The 24,010-nt window shown below is 39.8% G+C and overlaps 1 protein-coding gene across 5 annotated transcripts in view; it reads left to right on the forward strand.

Moving 5' to 3' along the window:
* LOC105481440 (ecto-NOX disulfide-thiol exchanger 2) overlaps positions 1 to 21,438 on the forward strand; it is a 292,902-nt gene extending 271,464 nt beyond the window's left edge. For 3 of the 5 annotated variants that reach the window (XM_071088931.1, XM_071088930.1, XM_071088932.1), the window contains 5 exons: positions 7,855 to 8,036; positions 10,187 to 10,294; positions 13,705 to 13,813; positions 17,220 to 17,305; positions 19,895 to 21,438. In XM_071088931.1, the coding sequence (XP_070945032.1) occupies positions 7,855 to 8,036; positions 10,187 to 10,294; positions 13,705 to 13,813; positions 17,220 to 17,305; positions 19,895 to 20,026 (617 nt within the window). In that variant the 3' untranslated portion in view covers positions 20,027 to 21,438. The remainder of the gene's footprint in view (positions 1 to 7,854; positions 8,037 to 10,186; positions 10,295 to 13,704; positions 13,814 to 17,219; positions 17,306 to 19,894) is intronic. The other 2 variants (XM_071088933.1, XM_071088934.1) reach the window with 1 other exon arrangement.
* Positions 21,439 to 24,010: the final 2,572 nt, after the last annotated feature.

Raw genomic sequence — 24,010 nt, forward strand, 5'->3', positions numbered from 1 at the left:
TACTTAGACAATAATTTTTAAAGTGATTATTGATATAGTTGCATAAATATCTACCATATTTGTTGCTATTTTCTTTTGGTTACCCTTGTTTTTTGTTTCTAGTTTTGTCTTCTGTACTTGTTCCGCCTTTGTATTTTTAATTGAACATATTATATTATTCGATTATTTTCTCCTTTATCATATCATTTATACTTTTTTCACATTTTTTGGTGGTTGCTGTAGATTATATACATTTACAATTAATTCAAGCCCACTTTCAAATAATGCTATATCATTTCATGCATACTACAAGTATCTTATAATAGCAAAATGCTCCTGATTCTCCCCTTCCACTTCTTGTATCATTGCTGTCATTTTTTTTCACTTGTCCATAAGCATACATAAATACATACAGGAATACTTCACCTCACAGATATTACAGGTTTCGTTTCAGACCATTGCAATAAAGCTAATATTGCAATAAAGCAAGTCATATGAATTACTTGGTTTCCCAGTTCATATAAAAGTTGTCTACATTATACTGTAGTCTTTTAAGCATAATGCCTAAAAAAATGTACATACCTTAATTTTAAAAGACTGTATTGCTAAAAAAAAATATGCTAACTATCATCTGAGCCTTCAGCAAGTTGTAATCTTTTTGCTGGGGGTGAATTTTGCCTTTATGTGGATGGCTGCTGACTGATCAAGTTGGTGGTTGCTGAAGGTTGATGTGACTGTGGCAATTTCTTCAAATAAGGCAATAATGTATACTGCATCAATTGACTCTTCTTTTCATTAAAGATTTAGCTATAGTATGTAATGCTGTTTAATAGTATTTTACCCACAGTAGAACTTTTTTCAAAATCGAAGTCAATCCTCTCAAACCCCATAACTGCTTTATCAACTACATTTGCGAAATATTCTAAATCCTTTGTTGTCATTTCAACAATGTTCACAGCATCTTCATCAGGAATAGATTCCATCTCAAGAAACCATTTCTTTGCTCATCCATAGGAAGCAACTCCTTGTTCATTAAATTTTTATCCGGAGGCTCCAGCAATTCAATCCATATCTTTAGGCTCCACTTCTAATTCTAGATGTCTTGCTATTCCCACCACATCTGCCATTACTTCCTCCACTGAAGTCTTGAACTCCTGAAATTCATCCATGAGAGGTGAAGTCAACTCCCAGACTCCTGTTAATATTGATACTTTGACCTCCTCCCCTGAATCATGAACGTTCTTAATGGCATCATGAATCCTTTCCAGAAGGTTTCCAATCTACCCAGATCCATCAAAGGAATCACTATCTATGGCAACTATGGCCTTATGAAATGATTTTTTAAAATAATAAGACTTGAAAGTCAGAATGACTTCTTGATCCACAGGCTACAGAATGGATGTTGTATTAATAGGTGTGAAGACAACATCTGTTTCCTTGTACTTCTCCATCAATACTCTTGGGTGACTATGTGCATTGTCGACAGCAGTAATATTTTGAAAAGAATATTCTTTTCTGAGTAGTAGGTATCAACAGTGGGCTTAAAATATTTGGTAAACCATGCTATAAACAGATATGCTGTCACCCAGACTTAGTTGGTCCATTTCTAAAGCACAGGAAGAGTAGATTTAGCATAATTCTTTTTTTTTTTTTTTTTTTTTTTTTTTTTTTTTTTTTTTTGAGATGGAGTTTCGCTATTGTTGCCCAGGATGGAGTGCAGTGGCACAATCTTGGCTCACTGCAACTTCCGCCTCCCGGGTTCAAACGATTATCCTGCCTCAGCCTCCTGAGTAGCTGGGATTACAGGCACCTGCTACAAAGCCCAGCTAATTTGTGTATTTTTAGTAGAGATGGGGTTTCACCATGTTGGCCAGGCTGGTCTCGAACTCCTGACCTCGTGATCCACCCACAGCCTCCCAAAGTGCTGGGATTACAAGTGTGAGCCACTGTGCCTAGCCTCATTATAATTCTTAAGGCCCTAGGATTTTTGGAATAGTAAATGAGGATTGGTTTCAACTTAAATTCACGAGCTGCATTAGCCTCTCACAAGAGTCAGTCTACTTTTTGAAACTTTGAAGCCAGGCATTGACTTCTCTCCAGGTATGAAAATCCTAGATGGCATCTTATTTCAATAGAAGGCTGTTTTGTCTATATTGAAAATTTATTGATTAGTGTAGCCATTTTCATCAACTGTGTTAGCCAGATTTTCTGAATAACTTGTTGCAGTTTTTACATCTCCACTTACTACTTTACCTTGCACTTTTATATTATAGAGATGGCTTCTTTCCTTAAACCTCATGAACCAGCCTCTGCTAGCTTCCAGCTTTTTCTTTGCAGCTTCCTCAGCTCACCTCTCTCAGCCTTCATAGAATTTAAGAGAGTTAGGGCCTTACTCTGGATCAGGCTTCAGTTTAAGGGAATGTGTGGCTACTTTGTTCTTCTATGAAAGTCACTAAAACTTTCTCCATATCAACCATAAGGCTATTTCACTTACTTATCATTCTTGTGTTCGCTGGAATAGCACTTTTAATTTCCTTCAAGAACTTGTCATTTGCATTCACAACTTGGTTAACTGTTTGGTGCAAAAGGCACTGCTTTCAGCCTCTCTTGGCTTTTGACATGCCTTCCTCACCACACTAAATCATTTATAGCTTTGATTTAAAGTGAGAGACGTGTGACACTTCCTTTTACTTGAACACTTAGAGACCACTAAAGGGGTATCAATTGACCTAATTTTAATATTGTTGTGTCTCAGGGAATAAGAAAGCCCAAGGAGAGGGAGAGAGATGGGGGATTGTCTGATCAGTGGAGCAGTCAGAACACACACATTTACCAAGTTTGCCGTCTTCTATGGGCACAATCCATGGCACCCGAAAGAATTACAGTGGTAACGTCAAAGATCACTGAACACAGATCACTATAAAAGGTACAATAATAATGAAAAAGTTTGAAATATTGTGATAATTACCAAAATGTGACCCAGAGAATTATCAAAATGTGAGCACATGCTGTCAGAAAAAAATGGCACCAATAGATTCGCTTGACACAGGGTTGCCACAAACCTTGAATTTGTAAAAAAAAAAAAAAAAAAAAAAAAGCCTGTGAAGTTCAGTAAAGCTAAATGCAATAAAATGAGGCCTGCCTGTATACAAGTTCAGTATCCCCTATCTGCAATGCCTAGGACCAGAAGTTTTTTGACGTTGGATTTATTTTTTTTTTTTTTTGATTTTGGAATATTTGCATTGTACTTACTGGTTCAGCATCCCTAATCTGAACATTCGAAATCCAAAACACTCCAGTGAGCATTTCTCGTGAGCATAACCTTTGAGCATCTTGTTGGTACACAAAAAGTTTCAGATTTGGGGGCATTTCAGATTTTGGATTTTGCATTATAGATTGTCAACCTGTATATACATATTTATGCATACATAAATGAATACATTGTTGCTATTGTTATTTTGAAAAGTTATATGCTATAATAGATCAGTTAAGAAGAAGAAAAATAAAACTTTTGGGGGGGGTTGTTTTTTTGTTTTTTGTTTTTTTGTTTTGTTTTGTTTTTTGAGACGGAGTTTTGCTCTTCTTGTCCAGGCTGGAGTGGAATGACATGATCTCGGCTCACTAAATCTCCACCTCGCGGGTTCAAGTGATTCTCCTGCCTTAGCCTCCTGAGTAGCTGGGATTACAGGCGCTTGCCACCACACCTGGCTAATTTTTTGTATTTTTAGTAAAGACGGTGTTTCACCATGTTGGCCAGGCTGTCTTGAACTCCTGACCTCAGGTGATCTACCCACCTCAGCCTCCCAAAGTGCTGGGATTACAGGTATGAGCCACTGCGCCCAGCCAAAAGTTTTTATTTTACCTTCACTTTTTCATTCTTTGATACTCTTCCTTTCTTTATGTAGATCCAGATTTCACAGGGTACAGAATTCTAGGTTGTTGATTATTTTTCTCTTAACTCCATAAATATTTTATTCCACTTTTTATTTGTACAATTTCTGAAAAGAAGGCAGATGTAATGTTTATTTGTGCTCCTCTATAGGTAAAGTGTTTGTTTCCCTTGTGGTTTCTTTCAAGATTTTTTCTTTATTTTGATTTTCTTAAGTTTGAATATGATATGCATAGGCAGAAGGGGTTTTTGGCATTTAATCCTGTCTCGTGTTCTCTGAACTTCCTGGATCTATGGTTTGGTGTCTGACATTAATTTGGGAGAAATTCTCAGTCATTATTGCTTCAAATATTGCTTCTGTTTCTTTCTTTCTTCTCCTTCCAGCTATTCCCATTACACATGTTTCCACCTTTTGTAGTGGTCCTATAGTTCTTGGATATTCTGTTATGTACTTTTATCAGTCTTTTTTTATTTTCAACTTTTATTTAAAGTTCAGGGGTACATGTGCAGGATGTGCAGGTTTGTTACATAGCTAAATGTGTGCCATTGTGGTTTGCTGCACAGATCACCCCATCACCTAGGTAATAAGCCCAGTGTGCATTAACTGTTTTTCCTGATGCTGTCCCTCCTCCCAGCCCCTACCCTCCAACAATCCCCAGTGTGTGTTGTTCCCTCCCATGTGTCTATGTGTTCTCATCATTCAGCTTCCACTTATAAGTGAGAACATGCAGTATTTGGTTTTCTGTTCCTGCGTTAGTTTGCTAAGGATAATGACTTCTAGCTCCATCCATGTTCCTACAAAGGACATGCTCTCATTCCTTTAAATAGCTGCATAGTATTCTGTGGTGTATATGTACCACATTTTCTTTATCCAGTCTATCATTGATGGGCATTTGGGTTGATTCCATGTCTTTGCTATTGTGAACAGTGCTGCAGTGAACATACACATGCATGTGTCTTTATAATAGAATGATTTATATTACTTTGGGTGTATACCCAGTAATGGGATTGCTGGGTCAAATGGTATTTCTGGATCTAGGTCTTTGAGGATTCACCACACTGTCTTCCACAGTCTTTGAAGTAATTTACACTCCCACCAACAGTGTAAAAGCTTTCCTTTTTCTCCACAACCTTGCCAGCATCTGTTGTTGTTTTTCTTTTTGTTTTTGCTATGGTCTGAATGTATGTGTCCCCCAAAATTCATATTGAAACTTAATCAGCAATGTGCTATTAGTAGATGAGGCCTTTGAGAGGTGATTAGGTCATAAGGGCAGAGCCCTTATGAATGGGATTAATACACTTATAAAAGAGACCCCAAAGAGCCACTTGTCCCTTCCTAATGTGAGGACACAGGTGGAAGGCACCATCTATGAACTAGGAAATAGGCCCTCACCAGACACCAAAGCTACTGGCACCTTGATCTTGGACCTCCAAGCTTCCAGAATTGTGAGAAATAAATTCCTGTTGTTCATAAGGTACCCAGTTTGTGGTATTTGGTTATAGCAGTTAAAACGGACTAAGACAGGTTTTCAGTTTTGGAATTTTCTATTGCCGTATCCTCAAGCTCAGGGATTATTTCCTTAGTTATGTCCAGTCTAATAGTTACCCCATCAAAGGCATTCTTCATTTCTACTAGTGTTTTTGATCTCTAATATTTGATTTTATTCTTTCTTTGAATTTCTTCTTTCTGCTTTTATTATCCATCTGTTCTTGTATGTTGTCTAATTTTTTTCTTTAAAGCCCATTGCATATTAATCCTAGTTTTTTAAAAAAAAATTATCAGTCTGATAAGTTCAGCATCTCTTCCATATCTGAGTCTGGTTCTGGTGTTTTCTGTATCTCTTAAAACTGTGTTTTCTACTGTTTAGTATGCCTTGTAATTTTTTTGTTAAAATCTGGGCATGATGTACTAGGTGAAAGAAACTCTCATAAGTAGCCCTTTAGTAATATGGTGGTAAGGTATGGAGGAAGGGAAAGCATTCTCTAGTTCTATGATTAGGTCTCAGTCTTTTGGTGAACCTGTGTCCCTGAACTGTGAACTTCACCAGTGCTTCTCAGTTTTATCCCACTCCCACCACCACCCCCCTGCACACACATACACACACACACACCCCTTTGGTGGGACAGGATGGCTGGAGGGGACTGGAGTTGAATATTTATCTTCCCCCAGGTCTGTTAGGCTCTGCTAAAATAGTTTTTCCTGAGAGCAGGCCTTGTGAAGACCAAAATGGTCTGCAATTTCAAAATTGTTCCTTTTCCGCTTCCCCTGTCAGAAACATGAGATTTTTCTCTGATATTTACTGTGAGGAACTGGTATATCTCCTGGAGGTAAAACTTATGAATGTGTGGGAGCTCTCCAATGATTGGGTCCTCCTGGAGTGTTTGTTTGTTTGTTTTGAGACCGAGTCTTGCTCTGTCACTCAGGCTGGAGTGCAGTGGCACGATCTCAGCTCAGTGCAACCTCTGCCTCCCAGGCTCAAGCAATTCTCCTGCCTCAGCCTCCTGAGTAGCTGGGATTACAGGCACCTGCCACCACACCCAGCTAATTTCACAGACTTGTCCACACAGCCTCCAGCAATTGCTTAATTACAGCTTAGGTTTTCCTACCCAAGGACTGGGTCCCCTGGAGGTTTCTGCTCATGGGTTTTTGGTCCAGTAAATTGTGATTCTCTATATTCACCTGTCTGTATCTCCAGTTTTGTTTTGGGGGCAGCTGTTTGCCCTATAACCTCACTTCACTAACAAATATAAAAAAGAGTTGTTGATTTTTCAGGTTGTTCAGCTTTTTACTTGTTATTACGACAGAGTGGCAGCTTCTAAATGTCCTTACACGCCAGACTGGAAACTGGAAATCTTGTGTCTTAGTTTTTACATTTATCTTTCCTCTGTGGGATGAGTCAATGCTATAGTCATGTGTGTGTGTGTGTGTGTGTGTTTCAAATTGTTGGTTAACAGTTATTTGAAAAGAAGTACATGAAAACGTGCATATTAAGAAATCTTGGGCCAGGTGCGGTGGCTCACACCTGTAATCCCAGCATTTTGGGAGGCTGAGGCAGGTGGATCACAAGGTCAGGAATTCGAGACCAACCTGGCCAATATGGCAAAACCCCATCTCTACTGAAAATACAAAAAGTAACCAGGCATGGTGCAGGCACCTGTAGTCCCAGCTACTCAGGAGGCTGAGGCAGGAGAATTGCTTGAACCCAGGAGGCAGAGGTTGCAGTGAGCCATGATGGCACCACTGCACTTCAGCCTAGGCGACAGAGTGAGACTCTGTCAAAAAAGAAAAAAAAAAAAGAAAAAAAGAAAAGAAAAGGAAAAAAAAGGAAGGAAGGAAAGAAAGAAATCTTGAAATGCAATTGCATATTCACTAACACAACTCTATCTGTGCCTCATATTTCCTTTTCCGGGCTCCCATATTTGTGTGCTCCCATAACCGTGTCCCTCAGCATTTGCTTTCCAGCCTGCTAACCTCTGGCACTACTTTGATTCTTCATTACTCCCCCTTACATTTTCAGTAAAAATAAAATGAGTGTAACTGAAGTTAGAATCTGACTCTTTATACAAAGCTATGGAGCAGCAGGAAATTCTGAGGTTAAGTTTCTCAATGCTACATTCTTTAAAAACATCTGTCAGCAACATTATTGTGTAGGCAGTTGTCGATTCAAGGGAATTGGTCCTGTATTTTATTATTACAGGGCTGTTACCATTTCCTACATTTCAAATAAAAGAAATTAATGTTACCTCAAAATATCTTAGTTATATCTGAGGTGGAGAATGAGGAATATGATGTGAACTTTTGTGTGTTGGAATCCTAGTTCATTTATAAAAGCGGGCCTGTGTGCTTTTGTGTCCATCTCTTGCTGACATGGCCAACTCAAACCTAAAGTTCTTCATCAAGAGGAAGAACCAACCTTTTTGTGGTATTCAGATGAACCACAAATGAATCTGGATATATGGTTTCATATTTTATATTGATTGTTTAGCCTTAGTATCACAGGCAGAAGCTCTGAAGGAAGAAAATGACAGCCTCCGTTGGCAGCTCGATGCCTACCGGAATGAAGTAGAACTGCTCAAGCAAGAACAAGGCAAAGCCCACAGAGAAGATGACCCAAACAAAGAACAGCAACTGAAACTCCTGCAACAAGCCCTGCAAGGAATGCAACAGGTAAAGGCATTTTGGTTTTCTGAGCTTCTGGGTAGAATAGCATCAGCTTCTCACCTGTAGAAGAGTCCCCTGCAAGCAAATCGAATATCAAACCTATTCTTCTTCTTGATGTAATATTATCTGGCATGGCTAAGGAAGGAATTATTGTTGTGGTTAATTAAATATTCCAGTTAATACAGAGATAGCAATGGATTGCCAATTTTCAAAGAATGAGCATTAAATGAAAAATATTTAACATTAGACTACACTGAACATAATCTAATCTTTTCCTTATGCTTCAGAAGGTACTTAGGGATCTAGACAGGGCCTCAGGGTCTTTACGAAGAACCTCAATTATTTAGATATGAAAAAATGCTGATGAACACATATCTAGTTGATAGAATACCAAGAAATATAGCCTTTTAAAAGGAATGGCAGGAATCTACCCTTGATTTGAGTAGAAATAGGTACATTATAGGTTTTTAAGTGTCAATGCTTTGAGTGCATAATACCAACTTGTTTTTATTTTGTTTTGTATTAACAGTCACTTATGTGAATGAGTTTACCTGTGCATAATTCAAAGTGTAAAAAGCAAAGTAAATAAATGCACCCAACTGTGATTGCATTCACAGAAGTGTAGCAGATGTTCAACATCTAGGAGTTTTATGTAACCATCACCACAGTGATTCTACAGTTTAAAAGTTATCAACAGCTGCCTTCAATATAGTAAAGGAGTAGTGCCTCTGAGTAAGGCCACTGTTGTCTTCTGTCATGCTAGACTACCAGCCATTGTCCTTATACCTTAAATTGTGCAATAGTTTTTAACTGTATGCCTTGAAATTATCTAGGGCAAAGCTAATTGCTGGTTGGAAATTACAAATCATGAACAATGGTCTATTCTGGCACTAGGAACCCTAAGTTATTCTTTCTGCCACCATTGTCTTCCTATACAACAAGTAATATGACATTAATATTTCACCTTTTCTGTTAACAAAATGTGTGAAGTAATGCTCACCTTCCTTTTACCATCACCATGGAGTTTAATTAGAACATGTAAATTATATCATAAATCTTTCTATGGAAAAAATGCACCTCCTCACCTACACTTCAAAGAATTTTGACAATGTACATTGTACCATGCTTTTTAGCCCTTCCAATGGTCTTTTGCAAGCCTCTGAAAAGCACGACTTTGGAAATATTTTTGTTGTTGCTGTTTTTCCCCTCTTTGATTTTCAAACCATTTCACATAAGGATAGTTCTGCTACTTAAATGAAATTCAAAAATGATGAAATTTTATTTTGTTTCATCACTTCAAAGACCTCAGTGAGAATTAGGTCTCTACCTCTTAAAAATAATTTCACTCGTTTTGATTATTTTGTATTGAAAAAAAATGCCTTGTAAATGATGATAAAATTTCTCCCATCTTATCTCAAAAGATGTATAGTATAATAAGGTGTGTAAGGACATGAACTCTGGGGTTGACCCAACCTGCTTTTAAATCCCAGCTCTGCTACTGACTATCTGAATGGCATTAGGGAAGCCACTTAACCTCTCCTAGCCTTAGGGATCATAGTAACATAGGGTCATTGTGAGGCTTAATTGAGACCGTGCATATAAAACCCTTAGCACAATGCTTAGTACATATTAGGCACTCAAATAAATATTATTTGTTGAAATTATTAGTAATGAAATTATTAGTAATTAGCTAAATATAGCTTCCTGCCTACTTATATGGAAACTAACATATGTAAAATTTGGATTCTTTACTACTTTCCTCATAGAAATTGAACTTGGCTTGGCAAATGGCTATTTGCAAGAATGCTTTACATTACATTTACTTCTATGCAGCAATCAAAACATTGCCCACACAGTATTAACTGCACCCTACTTTGACCCCCGCCCAGAATAGGGAAGAAGTTAAGTGACTGTATCAATTAGTTTCTCAGGACCTTTCTCAAATATTAACAAGTTCAAAGGAATTTCTTAAGAGCCAGATAAAATAATGTAAAGTGAAAATATCTTGATTTGCCCAATCTCTTTATGGAAAAATGGTCGTGTGTGCTGGAGGAAAGTGAGGCAGGCCCACCTGATATATCTAAATTCAGCCAGGGATTTTAAATGAAGTGTGGCTCCATAATTCATAAATTGATTGTCTTTGGTCTTTCTTATAGCATCTACTCAAAGTCCAAGAGGAATATAAAAAGAAAGAAGCTGAACTTGAAAAACTCAAAGATGACAAGTTACAGGTGGAAAAAATGTTGGAAAATCTTAAGGAAAAGGTACATGCGCCCTAAGTGAACCTTTTTCCTTGCCCCTTTACCTACTTTTCAGTGACAATGAAAATGCCCTGGAAGTTATGCTCTAAAATCAATGGGGAATGTTTGGCTGATTGGAGATTAAAAGCCCCTCTCGGGGGTAATTCTTATACTAAGGGCTTTGCTTTTAGGTATGAGTCCTTGGCATTTCTAAGGGTTCTGGAGTGTACACCTTTCAATGAATAAGTAGTCGGTTCATCCCTAAAATTCCTCAGTCTTCTGTCTTGGAGACGACCAGAGTGCACACCTCTTCCCTGCTTCATCTTGTCAAGCAAATAGCAACATAGAAAACTCATGTGACACAAAGTACCTTTAATCAAGCATCTCATTAAAGGAAGAAACACAAGTGCAGCTAGCACATTGGCATTTCTTTGCAGCTAGTCAATTTAGTGTAATAATGAGCAACTGCAGATGAGAGGAATAGCCAATACCAAGAAGAGGGAAACCTTGGGGAAAAAAATGAGACACAGTATTCTAAAGCTAGAAGCCAAGATGGGACTTTATCAAGTGAGAGCTCTCAGCAATAAGAACCACCAATGAGGACCAGAGAGTCTAACATCTGGATGGAATCGTATATCACAACCATGAATCAGGTGCCCATTCTATTCCAGGTGTGTAAAGTCAACCTCTCCAATCTCCTTGATGCATCAATATTCAGCTGACGTTATCCTCTGAAAAGGGAAGCCCATTGACCAGAACTTTCTTGTTTTGATATCTCTAAAGGAAGAGAAGATTAGGAGCTTGGACCGAGAGTCAGAAATCAACAGTGATACAGTTCCTCAAGAACATATTCTCTTTATCTTCTGTTCTCAGCTCAGGAAGATGCAGTGCATACAGGCCCTGAGTGTGTTTACCAGCACAGTGCCTTCCCCTAGAGTGCCATTAAGAACTGGCAACCTTGGTGTAGTTGAAACAAATGATTGAAAGTGTTTTCTTCTAGAGGCCATTTGCAACGTGCTTTTAATTCTTCCACTTCATAAAACCAACTCACGTTCCAGTTTTGTGGGCACTATTAAAGAAACAAGCATAATCCCAGAGAAATTCATTTATCAAGCATTTAATTGAAAAGCGCCAAAGCTGCTCTACTTATCAGGACTTTCCTCATACCATCAGGGCTTCTAAAATGTCCCAGAGCTGCCACATTTTGCTTCCTGCATAAAATGGATTATGTAGCCAGAAGACTGTAGATAGACATGGGGTTATGCTCATGACATTATGCTTAGAATTGCTCTTCAGGATTGACATCACAATTTGACCTAAGGACATTTTTTTGTGTAAGTAGCTTTCTGGTTTGTAAAGTATTTCATTTAAAGAAGTAAGAGGTAAGAGGTCAAATGGCATAGAAGAAACTTACCATATTGTGCCTAAGGACAAGTGTTTCCCATTTGGAAACTGAATAGACCGTGAAGTGTTGGCTGATGAGGACGGGGAAAAGATCCAACTGATAATCCAAAAAAACAGTGAGTCAAAATATGTTTTTCCCTGTTATTTTAAGCAAAGGTTCTTTTAGAGAAATTCATGACAGTTCATTATAAACTGATCTTCTCTGGGAAGCTGATTTGTGACCAAATATTTCAACCTGACACAATTAGGTTAGGAAGCAAAGTACCATCACATTAGACTGCAAAAATAATTTCAGGTTGAAAGGAAAGCAGTAAGTTTTGGTGAGGAGGCATCTCTTTTTTTATTTGCTTTTGTTTGGGTTTCTTGACAGTAAGCTACAGGGTGAGTTATTGTCAGTGTTTTGCAATATAACAATGTGACTTATGTCTGTCTTACTGCAGAAAGAACTAAGCTCTTTGAATCTGCTAGTAAAATTCAAGGTGATAAGCATCCCTTCAATGTACCTTCTAATTTTTTAAATGCCAGCTATAATAAAATTGAAGTCAGGTTTAAGTAAGGCTGCAGTTCTATTCAAGATGGCTAAAACTTCCCAGAATATTTTCACATCTTAAGTCAACCCCAATCTGTTAAACTCTCACACTTAAGAAACGGCTTACCATATCATTTAATGTTTTAAGGGGGTCAGAAGCAGATGTGAAGCCCGTGGCTTAGAAGTGAGCTAGTAGTTTAAATCAAACTTGGCATAATGGTTACTGCCTGGATTGAATTCTAAAGGCCAAAGATTGAGTAGGTCATCAAGAAAGGGTTCCCCTCTGACTACAGCTAGGAAGCCTGTAAATTCACAAAACAACATGTCTTGCGGCATAGACCATTCATTTCACTCAGAGACAGCATCCTGGAAGCTTTGAAGACATCTTTAAAGAAAACAGAAGGAATCCTGTCCCTGCTAAGGGTTTGTGGAAAGGAAGAAGTGAAAATGCATCTGAGTCAGCCATGATCTGCCCCCCCAAGGAGCATTTCAGCAGCATTTTCTTTTCAGTAGTAAAAGAAGCAGTGATTTCTTTTATTCCTTCTTCTGAAAGCTTTTCCTTCACATTTATAATAACAGAAAAGATATTCTCAGTACCCAAAGAGAGAAAGAAAGAGCCATGAAAGGTCTGGAGGTATTTTTCAGTTTGATTGCTGGTCATGGATTTCACCTGAGTTTCTCTTATGAAACCTTCCTGCTACACTCTGAAAGAGAAAAATTTTCCACAACAAAGAAGGCCATTGACTAATGCTTTTTTTTGTCATGGGCATTTCTTGCTGTAAAGTCAGGAATATTCTAACTGATAATGTCCTTATCAGAGAGAGAGAGAGAGAGAGTAGTAAATGAAAAAATGAAAACTCTAATTTTTAGTTCAAAAACCAACAGTTGGTTAACTATGAGTGGAAAGAAAGCTCTAAGTTTTAGTCCAAAAACCAACAGTTTATTAACTATCAGTGGATTGGCAATGTAGCCAATGTAGATTCTCCATTGAGATGGGACTTACCATTAACAGAGTGTGGACCTAAAACTGTAAAAAAAAAAAAAAAAAAAAAAATGGTCCTTTTAACAGTGGGATGAAATCCTGGCTCCACTTCCTTGCAGTGTGATCTTAGTCAATTTACCTGAGCCTCACTTTCATCATCTGTAGAATGGAGATAACACTTATCTAACAGTGCCTAGCATCTTGTTAGTATACCATAAATGTTGGGTCTAGTTGCCCAGATTGCTTGTATAAAGTCAAGATGAAGGCAGAAAAAAAAAAAAAAAAAAAACTGGTGAAGGTAAATGTTTAAATGTTTCTGTGTTTTGGAGCCCTAAAAATAAGCTTTGGAATATCTGTGATGCTTTTGTAATTTATGATGTTTTCCCTCCCATTCAGTAATCTAAATTGAACAGTATTGCTTTTATAGTCCTGAGTTAAGTTACCTGTTGTGTAGTTAATTGAAACCAACTCTATTGCCAAATAAAGTGAACTGACCTGGGAAGCATGTTGTGTCCACAGGAAAGCTGTGCTTCTAGGCTGTGTGCATCAAACCAGGATAGCGAATACCCTCTTGAGAAGACCATGAACAGCAGTCCCATCAAATCTGAACGTGAAGCACTGCTAGTGGGTAAGGAAGCTAATGCACACATGCCACGTACAATGCCTGGGTACAATGGAGGAGGGGAGGGCTTTACCTAAGATTAACAAGCACACATCAAGCATTTATGAAGCATGGCAGCGCAAGAACTCAGAGTTCTGAAGATGATAGGTTAAGAACAACTACAAATTTCCAAATTTAACAGCAGCTGCCAGCCCCCCTCACACTCCTTGTAGCCACTGCCATGTCAAGCAGTCAAGCATGTCAGTACAAGCACTAAGCTAAGAGGGGTCAGCTGGAGAAACACACTGTAGATTTTTTTTAAATATCTGTGCAAGGATAGATAAGCCCTCTCATGTCCACTCAGGGGGCTAGTGCAGACCCTACTTGGCAGAGAGCTTTTCCAGAGAGCCTCTGGAGCAAGTATAGGCAAGTTTTTCCAGGTTACTAACTAAGCTATTTTTACACTTCTGACACCAAATGACAAGGGATTGTTTGTTTGTTTGTTTGTTTGTTTTAACCTCCTGACACCAGATGCATGGTGTCTTTCCCAACACTACATCTCCAACTCTTCAATACCAAGTGGGTGTCCTACAGTTGAATTCCGTTCTCACACTCACTACCCAAAGTTAGAGTTTAACGTTAGACTCCATGGGTTTAAGGGCTCAGTCCCGGAAGACTGCCCTCTCTATAGATGCCAGTCTCAAATATAGGGTCTCCAAGTATCCTCTACTTCTGTCTGATTTGGCTACAAAGTCAGGGGTTTCCACAATACCCACCCCAGGTTTGATAATTTGCTAGAGTGGCTCACAGAACTCAGGAAAGTACCTTACTTACTCCTACCGATTTAGTATAAAGGATACAATGGAAGAGGTATATAGAGCAAGGTACTTCGAAGGGGTATGCGGAGTTTCTATACCTTTTTGGGTGTGTATCTTGTTGTGTTTGCCAACCAGAAACCCCTCTGAACCCCATCGTTTCAGAGTTCTTATGTAGGCTTCATTATATAGGCATGATTGATGAAATCACTGGCTATTGGTGATTAACTCAGTCTCCAGCCACTCTCTCCTCCCTGATGTTCCAACTCTCTGATCATGCCTAAGTCTTTCTGATGGCCAGCCCCAATTCTAAAGCTATAAGGGGCCCCCAGCTACCCGTCATCTTAACTCTTATCACTCCAGAAATTCCAAGGGTTTTAGGAGCTGTGTGCCCTGGGGACCAGGGACAAAGACCAGATATTTATTTTTTGATTATATCACAGTGGCAGATGACTCAGGAAGCTGCGGTGTGTTGGACGCTAGTGGGCTTTGATGAGGTTCATGCTAGCATTGCTCTCTGTAAAAAGTCATTCAGAAAAGCAAGATGGCACAAATGTTTAAAGAATCAGACAGACCTGGCTTCCCATCTTGACCCCACCATTTCTTCTCTGAGCTTCAGTTCCTCCATCTGCAAAATGGACATAATGATATTACCGACCCAAAAGGGCAGTTGTGAGTATTAAATACAGTAACTCACCTAAATCACTTAGCATAGTCCCTGGTCCATAGTAAGCCCTCAGTAAGTAGAAAACATTTTACACTTCACAGCGCTATTAACCAATGCTGGCTAACTTTATATTCCATTTGGAGAACAGTGGCAGATTGAGGCTGTAAAATATTTAAGAGGGGCTAATCATTTAAGAGTGACTGGTCTTGGGCCACAGCAGATAATCCCAGCTGCCATCTAGGAAGCTGAGCTATACAGTAGCCCCACTCTAGTCTCAAAAGCCCTCCACACTGACTGGCTTCTGCATATTTTTAAGATATCTCTGCCTCCTTTGGTAATGGGTATTATCCTCAGATTTAACACTTTGATATGTTAATAAAGATGCACAGGGGGACCTGCCATTGAATCTTCAAGAAAAGTGACAACTTATTACAACTTATTAACGTCTTCCAAGTTCTTAACAAATTGGCATGGCAACAGGGAGACCTGTCAGAGAAATGCTGGGGATAGAAGGAAGCCTCTGTGAATGGATAGTCCTAGAAAAAAAGATTCTTAAAATAAGTGTTTCTTGTTTTGTTTTTTCAAGAAGGTAGTCTTGGGCTGGCACAGAGAAAGGAAAATCTATTTTTCAATCAGCTTTTTGGGTGTGAACCCACAAAATCGCTTGTTTTTAAACCTCTGGAGTTATTTCTTGGCATTTGACAGCCTTTCTTGGCCAGGACATCTAGAATTTCTTCAAACATGGAATGTCTTCTTCAGAATTTAAGTTTCTCAGCCAGAATCAGTGTTTAGAACTTCAATTTACCTAGCCATTTAAGAATAAAGTAATGTTCTAAGTAATAGCATCCCTTTTGAACAGATTTTGAGCCCTGCCATCAGTTCCTTCTGGAACCCCTCTCCAACTTACCCCCTTGATTGAACTTCAAACACCAATTTAAACCTGTGTTAGTCTTTTGTCAGCCTCTTAAAGGGACAGACAAGTTGTAGTTTAGAAACCAAATCAAATTTTGCTTTTATTTCCTGGCAATTTTCAACAAACTCAATTCTGGGTCTATTTGATGCACTTAAGATCTTATGAAAGGAGGTGAACTCAAAACAAATTGAAAGAAAGAAATATTATACTTTTGAGCAATTTATTTTCCACCTGTTGCCAGAGAAAGAAGTATTAGAACAATTAACCTAATGGCCAGAACAATCAAGGCAGCATGTGAAGCTGCCAGTCACCCCAGAGTCAGGCTAAGTGGAAATCAGGGGCATTCCTGGAGGCTGTAAACTGCTATAAGAATTCTGTTACACAAGGAGATTCGAGGCTCTAAGCACAGAATGCTAGTGACCACTTGAGTTAGCCGTGAATGAAATGTTTGGCTTTTCTTTACAGAGCTATTCACAAAATAATACCCAAATACAATCAGCAGACTTTCTTGTGAGAGGCACAAGGTTAATCAGGAAAGTACATGATTTGTACGTTTACCACAACAGCAAGGCATTATTAACACCTAAGAGGCTAAAGTCTAAAGACTGTGAAGGAACTGCAAAAGCCCAGCACAGTGTAAATTCATTATAAAATCCTTGAATTCAGACAATGTTTAGCCATCACAAACAATGAAAGTGACTCCTCAAATGCCAGCTTTTCTACATGTGATACAGCACAGTAAGAGGCAGTATATGACTGTCCGGGTTCAAATGCCAGCTCTGCCACTTACCAGCTGTATGACCTTGGACAAGTTGCTTACACTTTTAGTGCGTCAGTGTCCTCAGCTGTGAAATGGGGATGACAATACCCACCTCATGGGATTATTATAAAGATTAAATGAGTAAGATACGTGTAAACTTAGAATAGTGTCCAGTATATTTATGTTGTACATATGAGTCAGCGCTTACTATTCACTGTCATGTGGAACCTCGAGGAATACAAGGCTCAAGTATAACCTCCATGCTCTTGTCTCTGTAGGGATTATCTCCACATTCCTTCATGTTCACCCATTTGGAGCAAGCATTGAATACATCTGTTCCTACTTGCACCGTCTTGATAATAAGGTATATGGGGGCCTAAAATGGGGATGCAACGGGATGTGTGGAGTTCTTTGTTAACAGGTAACCTGACTTTCCTCAAGCATAAATAGGTCATTAGTTACTGCTTTCAGGAAGTTTCCCTCACCTGCTCTCTCACTGTGATTCAGAGCAGAGCTTCCCTCTTGCAAGTAGGATGACCGTGTGTCCTGGTTTGCTGGGTACTGAAGAGTTTCCTGGGACTTGAGACTTTCGATGTTAAAACCAGGGCAGTCTCAGGCAAACTTGAATAAGTTGACCATCCTTTTTCAAACATACATCTTAGAAGATTTTTCCTCTTTTCTCTTAATTCACCTATAAGCTGCAAACCAATCCATATCAGCTTTCTTACCCATCAAACTTTTTTTTTTGAGACAGGGTCTCACTCTGTTGCCCAGGCTGGAGTGCATTTGTGAGATCACAGCTCACTGCAGCCTCAACCTCATGGGCTCAAGTAATCCTTCCACCTCAGCCTCCTGAGTAGTTGGGACTACAGACGCATGCCACCATGCCTGGCTAATTTTTGTATTTTTTATAGAAACAGGGTTTCACCACGTTGCCCAGGATGGCCTCGAACTCCTGGACTCAAGCAAGCCACCTGCCTTGGCCTCCCAAGGTGCTGGGATTAAGGCATGAGCCACCGTACCCGGCCCCATCAAACTTTTGTCCTGGGTTTTTAGCCATTAGCCAATGTTCATTTTCAAAATGGGAAGTCTTACACCATCCACCTCTCCCACCATCACCCCTGCTATTGTCTATTACAAAACAAGGGAGGCAGGAGCAAAAAAAAAAAAAAAAAAAGATAGAGCAAAGAGCTGAGGGCCTCTGTAACACAGACTGAATATTTGCTCACAGATGATCTCATGGTCCATTTCCTTCTCTGGATGCTATCCTTTGGGGGAACTCCTAGGGCATCTGGAGCAGGGGTAAGTGCTAATTCCCTAGGAAATCAAGGATGCCTCTAAGAGGCTGGAGAGGACTCTTGACTCCTCAGAATGAATCAGCTCAGGATACTTTTTTTTTCAGAAGCAGCATTCAGGGAAATGTGCCCATAAATTGTACTGCCTATTTCATAGGATCTGGGACTTTCGAGAAGTGCCATTGAATATAGGTGCTGTCCAAAATGTTAAGTCATTTAAGCATATGTCCTCTTAACAAAGGCAGTGGCCCACTTGGGAGTCTTACTGTTCTAACCACATCCCAGCTGTGGTGATACATCCTCTTCAATGGCATTTGCTTTCATTCTAGCTAGCACTCCCCCTTCATTTCCCTCTGGGAAGTGATGCTATTCTGCAATTAAATGGCCCATTTGGCAGTGAAGGGGAGGATGCAATGTGAATACTAGGACCAAGCAGTCCATTGCAATGGTATGAAATTGAACTATGTGTCAGTAAAAACCATCTGCTGCTTTTTTAATTTACAAAAATAATACATGCACATTATCTTTAAAATGTAAGCCGTATAGAAATCTAGTAAAGGGAAAGTGCAGGTTACCACCCACAATCCCACTGCTCGAGGATAACCACTGTTAACAGTTTGGCACAGATTTCAGACCCTTTCCTGCAAGTGTGCTGCACCTATATTAAATGTATATGTCTATACACATTATCTATGTTTTCTGAAATGGGGATTCTACTCTATATGATACGCTGGCATGTGCTTCGTTCACTTGACTGGATACGGCACTGGGACGAAGGCATAACTGCACTCCTAGCCTAGGCCTAGCTCCCCCTTAGCGACTTCCTGCCAGAGTAGTGCCAGGGCCTCCCAAAGAGAGCCTGAGGTGATACCAACAGAACTGGGGCTCCCTCCAGCTTCAGGGACATTCATTGTGGCGCCAACTCTGGGTTTCTTTCAGGATCCCCTGGTGCTCTTTACCCAAGCCCTGGTGCCAAGGCTCATAGTGAGGAGAGTCACTTACTAACTCTACTAATGTGAAGATGACCACCTAAAACAAGTCCTAAAGGAGTCCACAGATTTGTTTTTGTTTTCGTATTGAGGGGTGTGTGTGTGTGTGTGTGTGTGTGTGTGTGTGAGAGAGAGAGAGAGAGAGACAGAGAGAGAGAGACAGAGAGAGAAGTGGGGAGAGAAAGACAATGCAGAGAAGTATGAACACAGAGCTTTCCCCATTCCTGTTACTTCTCCATTATGAACTAACGCATTTGTGAGGGATTCTGCTCTGGTGGCAGCCATTTCTACCTTCCTCCCCTCCGAAAAGGCTCAGCAGCTTCAGTGGACCTGCACACAGCATCACCAGCACTGAGCAGCCATCATTCAGCTTCTTACAAACCCAGGCCTTTCCACATGACTGACCCCAGCTCTTTCCAATAGCAACTCAGCGGACCCTGTCTGATGGTCACAGCAGAGGAACGCTGCTGGCTGGAAGCCACTCTGCCAACACACACAAATGCGCAAGGAGCGGAAGGAGGTTCAATGCCCCCCACCCCCCGCCCCGCCCCGCCCCGCCCCGCCCAACACACACACAGACACATCAGCATTCTAAAGTAGGAAACACTGGGAAAGAACATTAGGAAAATAGAACTGATTTTGAATGGAGATGTTCTGTCTGTCCCACAGATCTGCACCAGTGATGTGGAGTGTCTCATGGGTAGACTCCAGCATACCTTCAAGCAGGAAATGACTGGAGTTGGAGCCAGCCTGGAAAAGAGATGGAAATTCTGTGGCTTCGAGGGCTTGAAGCTGACCTAAATCTCTTTGCCTAACAACTTGGGATCCTGAAGATAAATATGTGTTGGACAAGCATAGAAAGTGATTTGTGTTTTTAATGGTTTTCAAGTGGAAGTTCCTTTGAATTTGTCAGTTCATTCCTGGAAAATCTTTTGAGTTAAAATAAGGATCCTAGGACAGCACCTCGAACTACAGGCCCTAAAGAGAAATTGCCTCAAACCGCAAGTGCTGTAACTTCCTCCCCTTTCTGTCAATTGGTTGTCTTTAAATATTGCAAAAGTCCTGAGGCTAAACAGTATTTGGAGTGTTTTCAGTGTCTGTACTACTGTTGTAGACTTTGGTATTTTTTTAAACACTGTTAACTGAAATGTTTTGATGATTTGTATGTGATTTGTGTTTCTAAACTTCTCTTTACATTAATGTTGCTACTGGTGAAAGGAATGAGAGCAGCACTAAGTCCTCTGTGTAACTGCCATTGTCTTTCCAATCCCCAGTAGACTAGTAAATAAATAACACATCAGTGTCTTCTAGAAGGTGCCTGACCAGGTTCACCTTTTAAATGACAAAGCATGGTTTGTGGCTTTTTGCAAAATTACTATGAACCAAAAGTTGACAAATGTTCCAAAGTTATTTCCTCTAACATATCACATTAAAGATCTGTTTCAGAATTGTAAAAAGTACATCTAGATGTGTTTGCAGAAAGCAAGTATCCAGTATGACTGGCATGTGTTCGTGCTATTCAGAATCACTTGTAAATAGTCTGCTTTTAAAGGAGGGCATGTTCCGTTTTCTGTGAATTAAAACACGCTCATGTGTGGACACACACGCACAAACACACGCACGTGCGCACACAGTGACAGAAGGGATTTGTGTTAATTTTCTTTCCCCTCTGGCCTTCTTACGGTCTCTTGGTCCCTTTGCTTCTGTTGTCAGTGTGTTGAATTGCAAACCGCGTACTGCTGTAAATACTATGTTTACTTCATGCTGAATGTTTGCAAAGACTTGATGTAAGTATTAATAGTAATGAATCAATGAATAAATAATGAGCCAGGGTTTGTGAGGCTTTCTGCAAATAAGTCAGCTCCACCTGGAGTGCGGATTGCCAGAGACACCTCCAGTTCTGTAGTGCCCATCGGCAAATCGCAATGGCAGCATGTGAGTGGACCATTCAGAAACTGCTGCTTGGTGGAAAGGAAACGGAGAGGATGAAGGTTTGGGGCAAATATCCTGAGGCAGAGATGGTCTTTATTGTGTGTGGTGGTGGTTGTGGTTCTTATAATAATGCAAGCATACCCCCGCTTGAGTCTCAATTGAAGATAAAAGAATGTACTGAGTAAGCAAAGCCAATGGAGAGTATTTCACGAAAATACTTTGTAAATGAAATGCCAGTAGTGTTCAAAGTTGTATTTTTAAAAGATAAATATTCCTTTTTATACCTCCGTTTTGTGTCCTGTTTTTAATGACTTTCTCTCTAAGTAATCCATTAGTAGTTATCTCAGTTCCTTCCTTTGGGTTACTAGGATGTTGGAAAAAGATGCCAAGCCTGCCTTGACAACTGGAAATAGGGTTCCACCGCAGCCCGTTCATGCTGCGAACTGGCTTTCCCCTCAAGCACCCTGCTGTGGCACCAGCAGGAAGCTAGGGTTCATTTGACACTGGCTCCCTCACTGATGCATCTCTCATCAACACTACGGAAGGCTTTGTTTCATCCGTCTCAGGGGCTCTTGGAATACCTAATTTTAATAATATCTATGAAATCAGGGGAAACTTTCCACTTACAGTTATTTCTTGTTTAAATAAATTAATTTTTAGGGGAGAGCAGTAGGAGAAAGAGCTAATGCATGCCAGGCTTAGTACCTAGGTGATGGGTTGAGGTGCAGCAAACCACCATGGCACACGTTCACCTATGTAACAAACCTGCACATCCTGCACATGTACCCCGGCACTTAAAAAATAAAAGAAAAAAATCAAACTCCTTACCATGATATTAATACATTAAAAAAATTGTTTAAAGCAACAGCTGCCACACCTAAACACCTTACTCTCCTTCACTTAATCAACTTACATCGCAGATTGTCTGTTTCTGTTACTCCTGCCAGTTTAGATAGACTCCTCCCAGTTTGCTTGAATATACTAGTTGTTATGGTTAATTGTATGTGGCAACTTGGCTAGGTTGTAGTGCCGAGTTGCTTGGTCAAACACCAGTCTAGATATTGCTGTGAAGGTATATTTTAGATGTGATTAACATTTAAGCCAGTAGACTTTTGAGTAAAACAGGTTACCCATTATCATATGGGTGGACCTCATCTGATCAGCTGAAGGCCTTAAGAGAAAAGACTGAAGTTGCCTGAGGAGGGAATTCTGCTTCGAGACTGCCTTTGGACTCAAAACTGCGACATCCAACTCCTGCCAGAACTTCCAGCCTGCTGGCCTGCCCTACAAATCTCTAACTTGCCAGCACCCATAATCGCAAGAGCCAATTCCTTAAAATAAATAGATATCTCTCATATATATCTATATATAAATAAGCATAGATATATAGAGATATATAGATATGAATGTGCATTACATTACACAATCAAATTGTGGCACATACCATCTCTCACAAACCTTTTCATCCATCATAGAAATCTATTAATGAAGCCGCTTTTTCCTACAAAGTCCCAGTGCTATTTATGGTTCTGTTGTTCCTCCAGAATTTTGAAATAATGCTGTTTTGTTATGTTTATGAGATACAGTAGTTAGCGTTTCTTCAATATAATAATGAATAGAAGCTTTATTTTATTTTATAAATGATTTTTTCATCTCCTTCCCTAGTCCTGTGACATCTCTAAATCTGACTTTTTTTATTACCAAGTTGCTTGTTAAATGTCTTCAATGCAAATGAAAGTTATTTTTCATAGAAAATTAAAGACACATCTGTATTCAAGTTACATAGAGGTTTTTTTTTTTAATTTTGGCCCAAAAATGTATGCTTTTCATATAAGGCAGAAGAAACTGTATTATTTGAAAAGATAGCATAAATGCACAAGAACTTTTAACTTGCCCAGTAGAACTATGTGAGCCCTTAGGATTCTCAGCTGTCTTAGATGGTACATCAGGTAGATATGGCTTCATTTTCTACCACAGTTGCTACCATCTGCTGAGCACCTATTAGGTAGTCGCGATGCCCAAAGTCTCTATCTGTGTGTCTTCAGGCAAGTTACATGGACACAACGAGAGCTTCAATTTTCTTATAGACAAAATTAAGAAGAAATAGTACCTACCTCACAGAATGGTAGGAAAGAGTCAATGAGGTAGCATCTGCAAATTGCTCAACCAGTGCTTGGCCCATAGTGAGTTCTCAATAAGAGGTATGATTGTGATTCAACCAAAGTTCATGACCTTACCCACATTTAAAAAAATGTTTTTGTGGGCCAGGAGTGGTGGTTCATACCTGTGATCCCAGCGCTTTGGGAGGCCAAGGCAGGCAGATCACTTGAGGTCAGGAGTTCAAGATCAGCCTGGCCAACATGGTGAGACCCCCACCCCCCCACCCCATCTCTACTAAAAATACAAAAATTAGCCAGGCGTGGTGGCGGGCACCTATAATCCCAGCTATGTGGGAGGCTGAGGCAGGAGAATCGCTTGAGGCAGAGATTGCAGTGAGCCAAGATCGCTCCACTACACTCCAATCTGGGCAACAGAGTGAGTGAGAGCCTGTCTCCAGAAAAAAAAAAAAAAATGTTTTTGTGTTCATACATAGAACTGTACGGCCACATCATGTTGCTGGACTTCAAGACGAAATTCAGCTGTTTATACATACTCCAAACATTTACTCTGTCCCAAACACTGTCAGGCACAATGGGACACAAAAGGAGTACGGCTGGCCCCTGCCTTCAAAAACCTAGAAGGGTAGCTGCAACACACTGAACTTAAGTTTTTCACCCTTTAGCCAAAGCCGTAAAAGTTAATTGTGAAAATATTCAGTGCTGACCACCCATGAATTATGTCGATAAGGTGGTA

This window comes from Macaca nemestrina, chromosome X, assembly GCF_043159975.1.
Source record: "Macaca nemestrina isolate mMacNem1 chromosome X, mMacNem.hap1, whole genome shotgun sequence".
Classification (NCBI taxonomy): domain Eukaryota; kingdom Metazoa; phylum Chordata; class Mammalia; order Primates; family Cercopithecidae; genus Macaca; species Macaca nemestrina.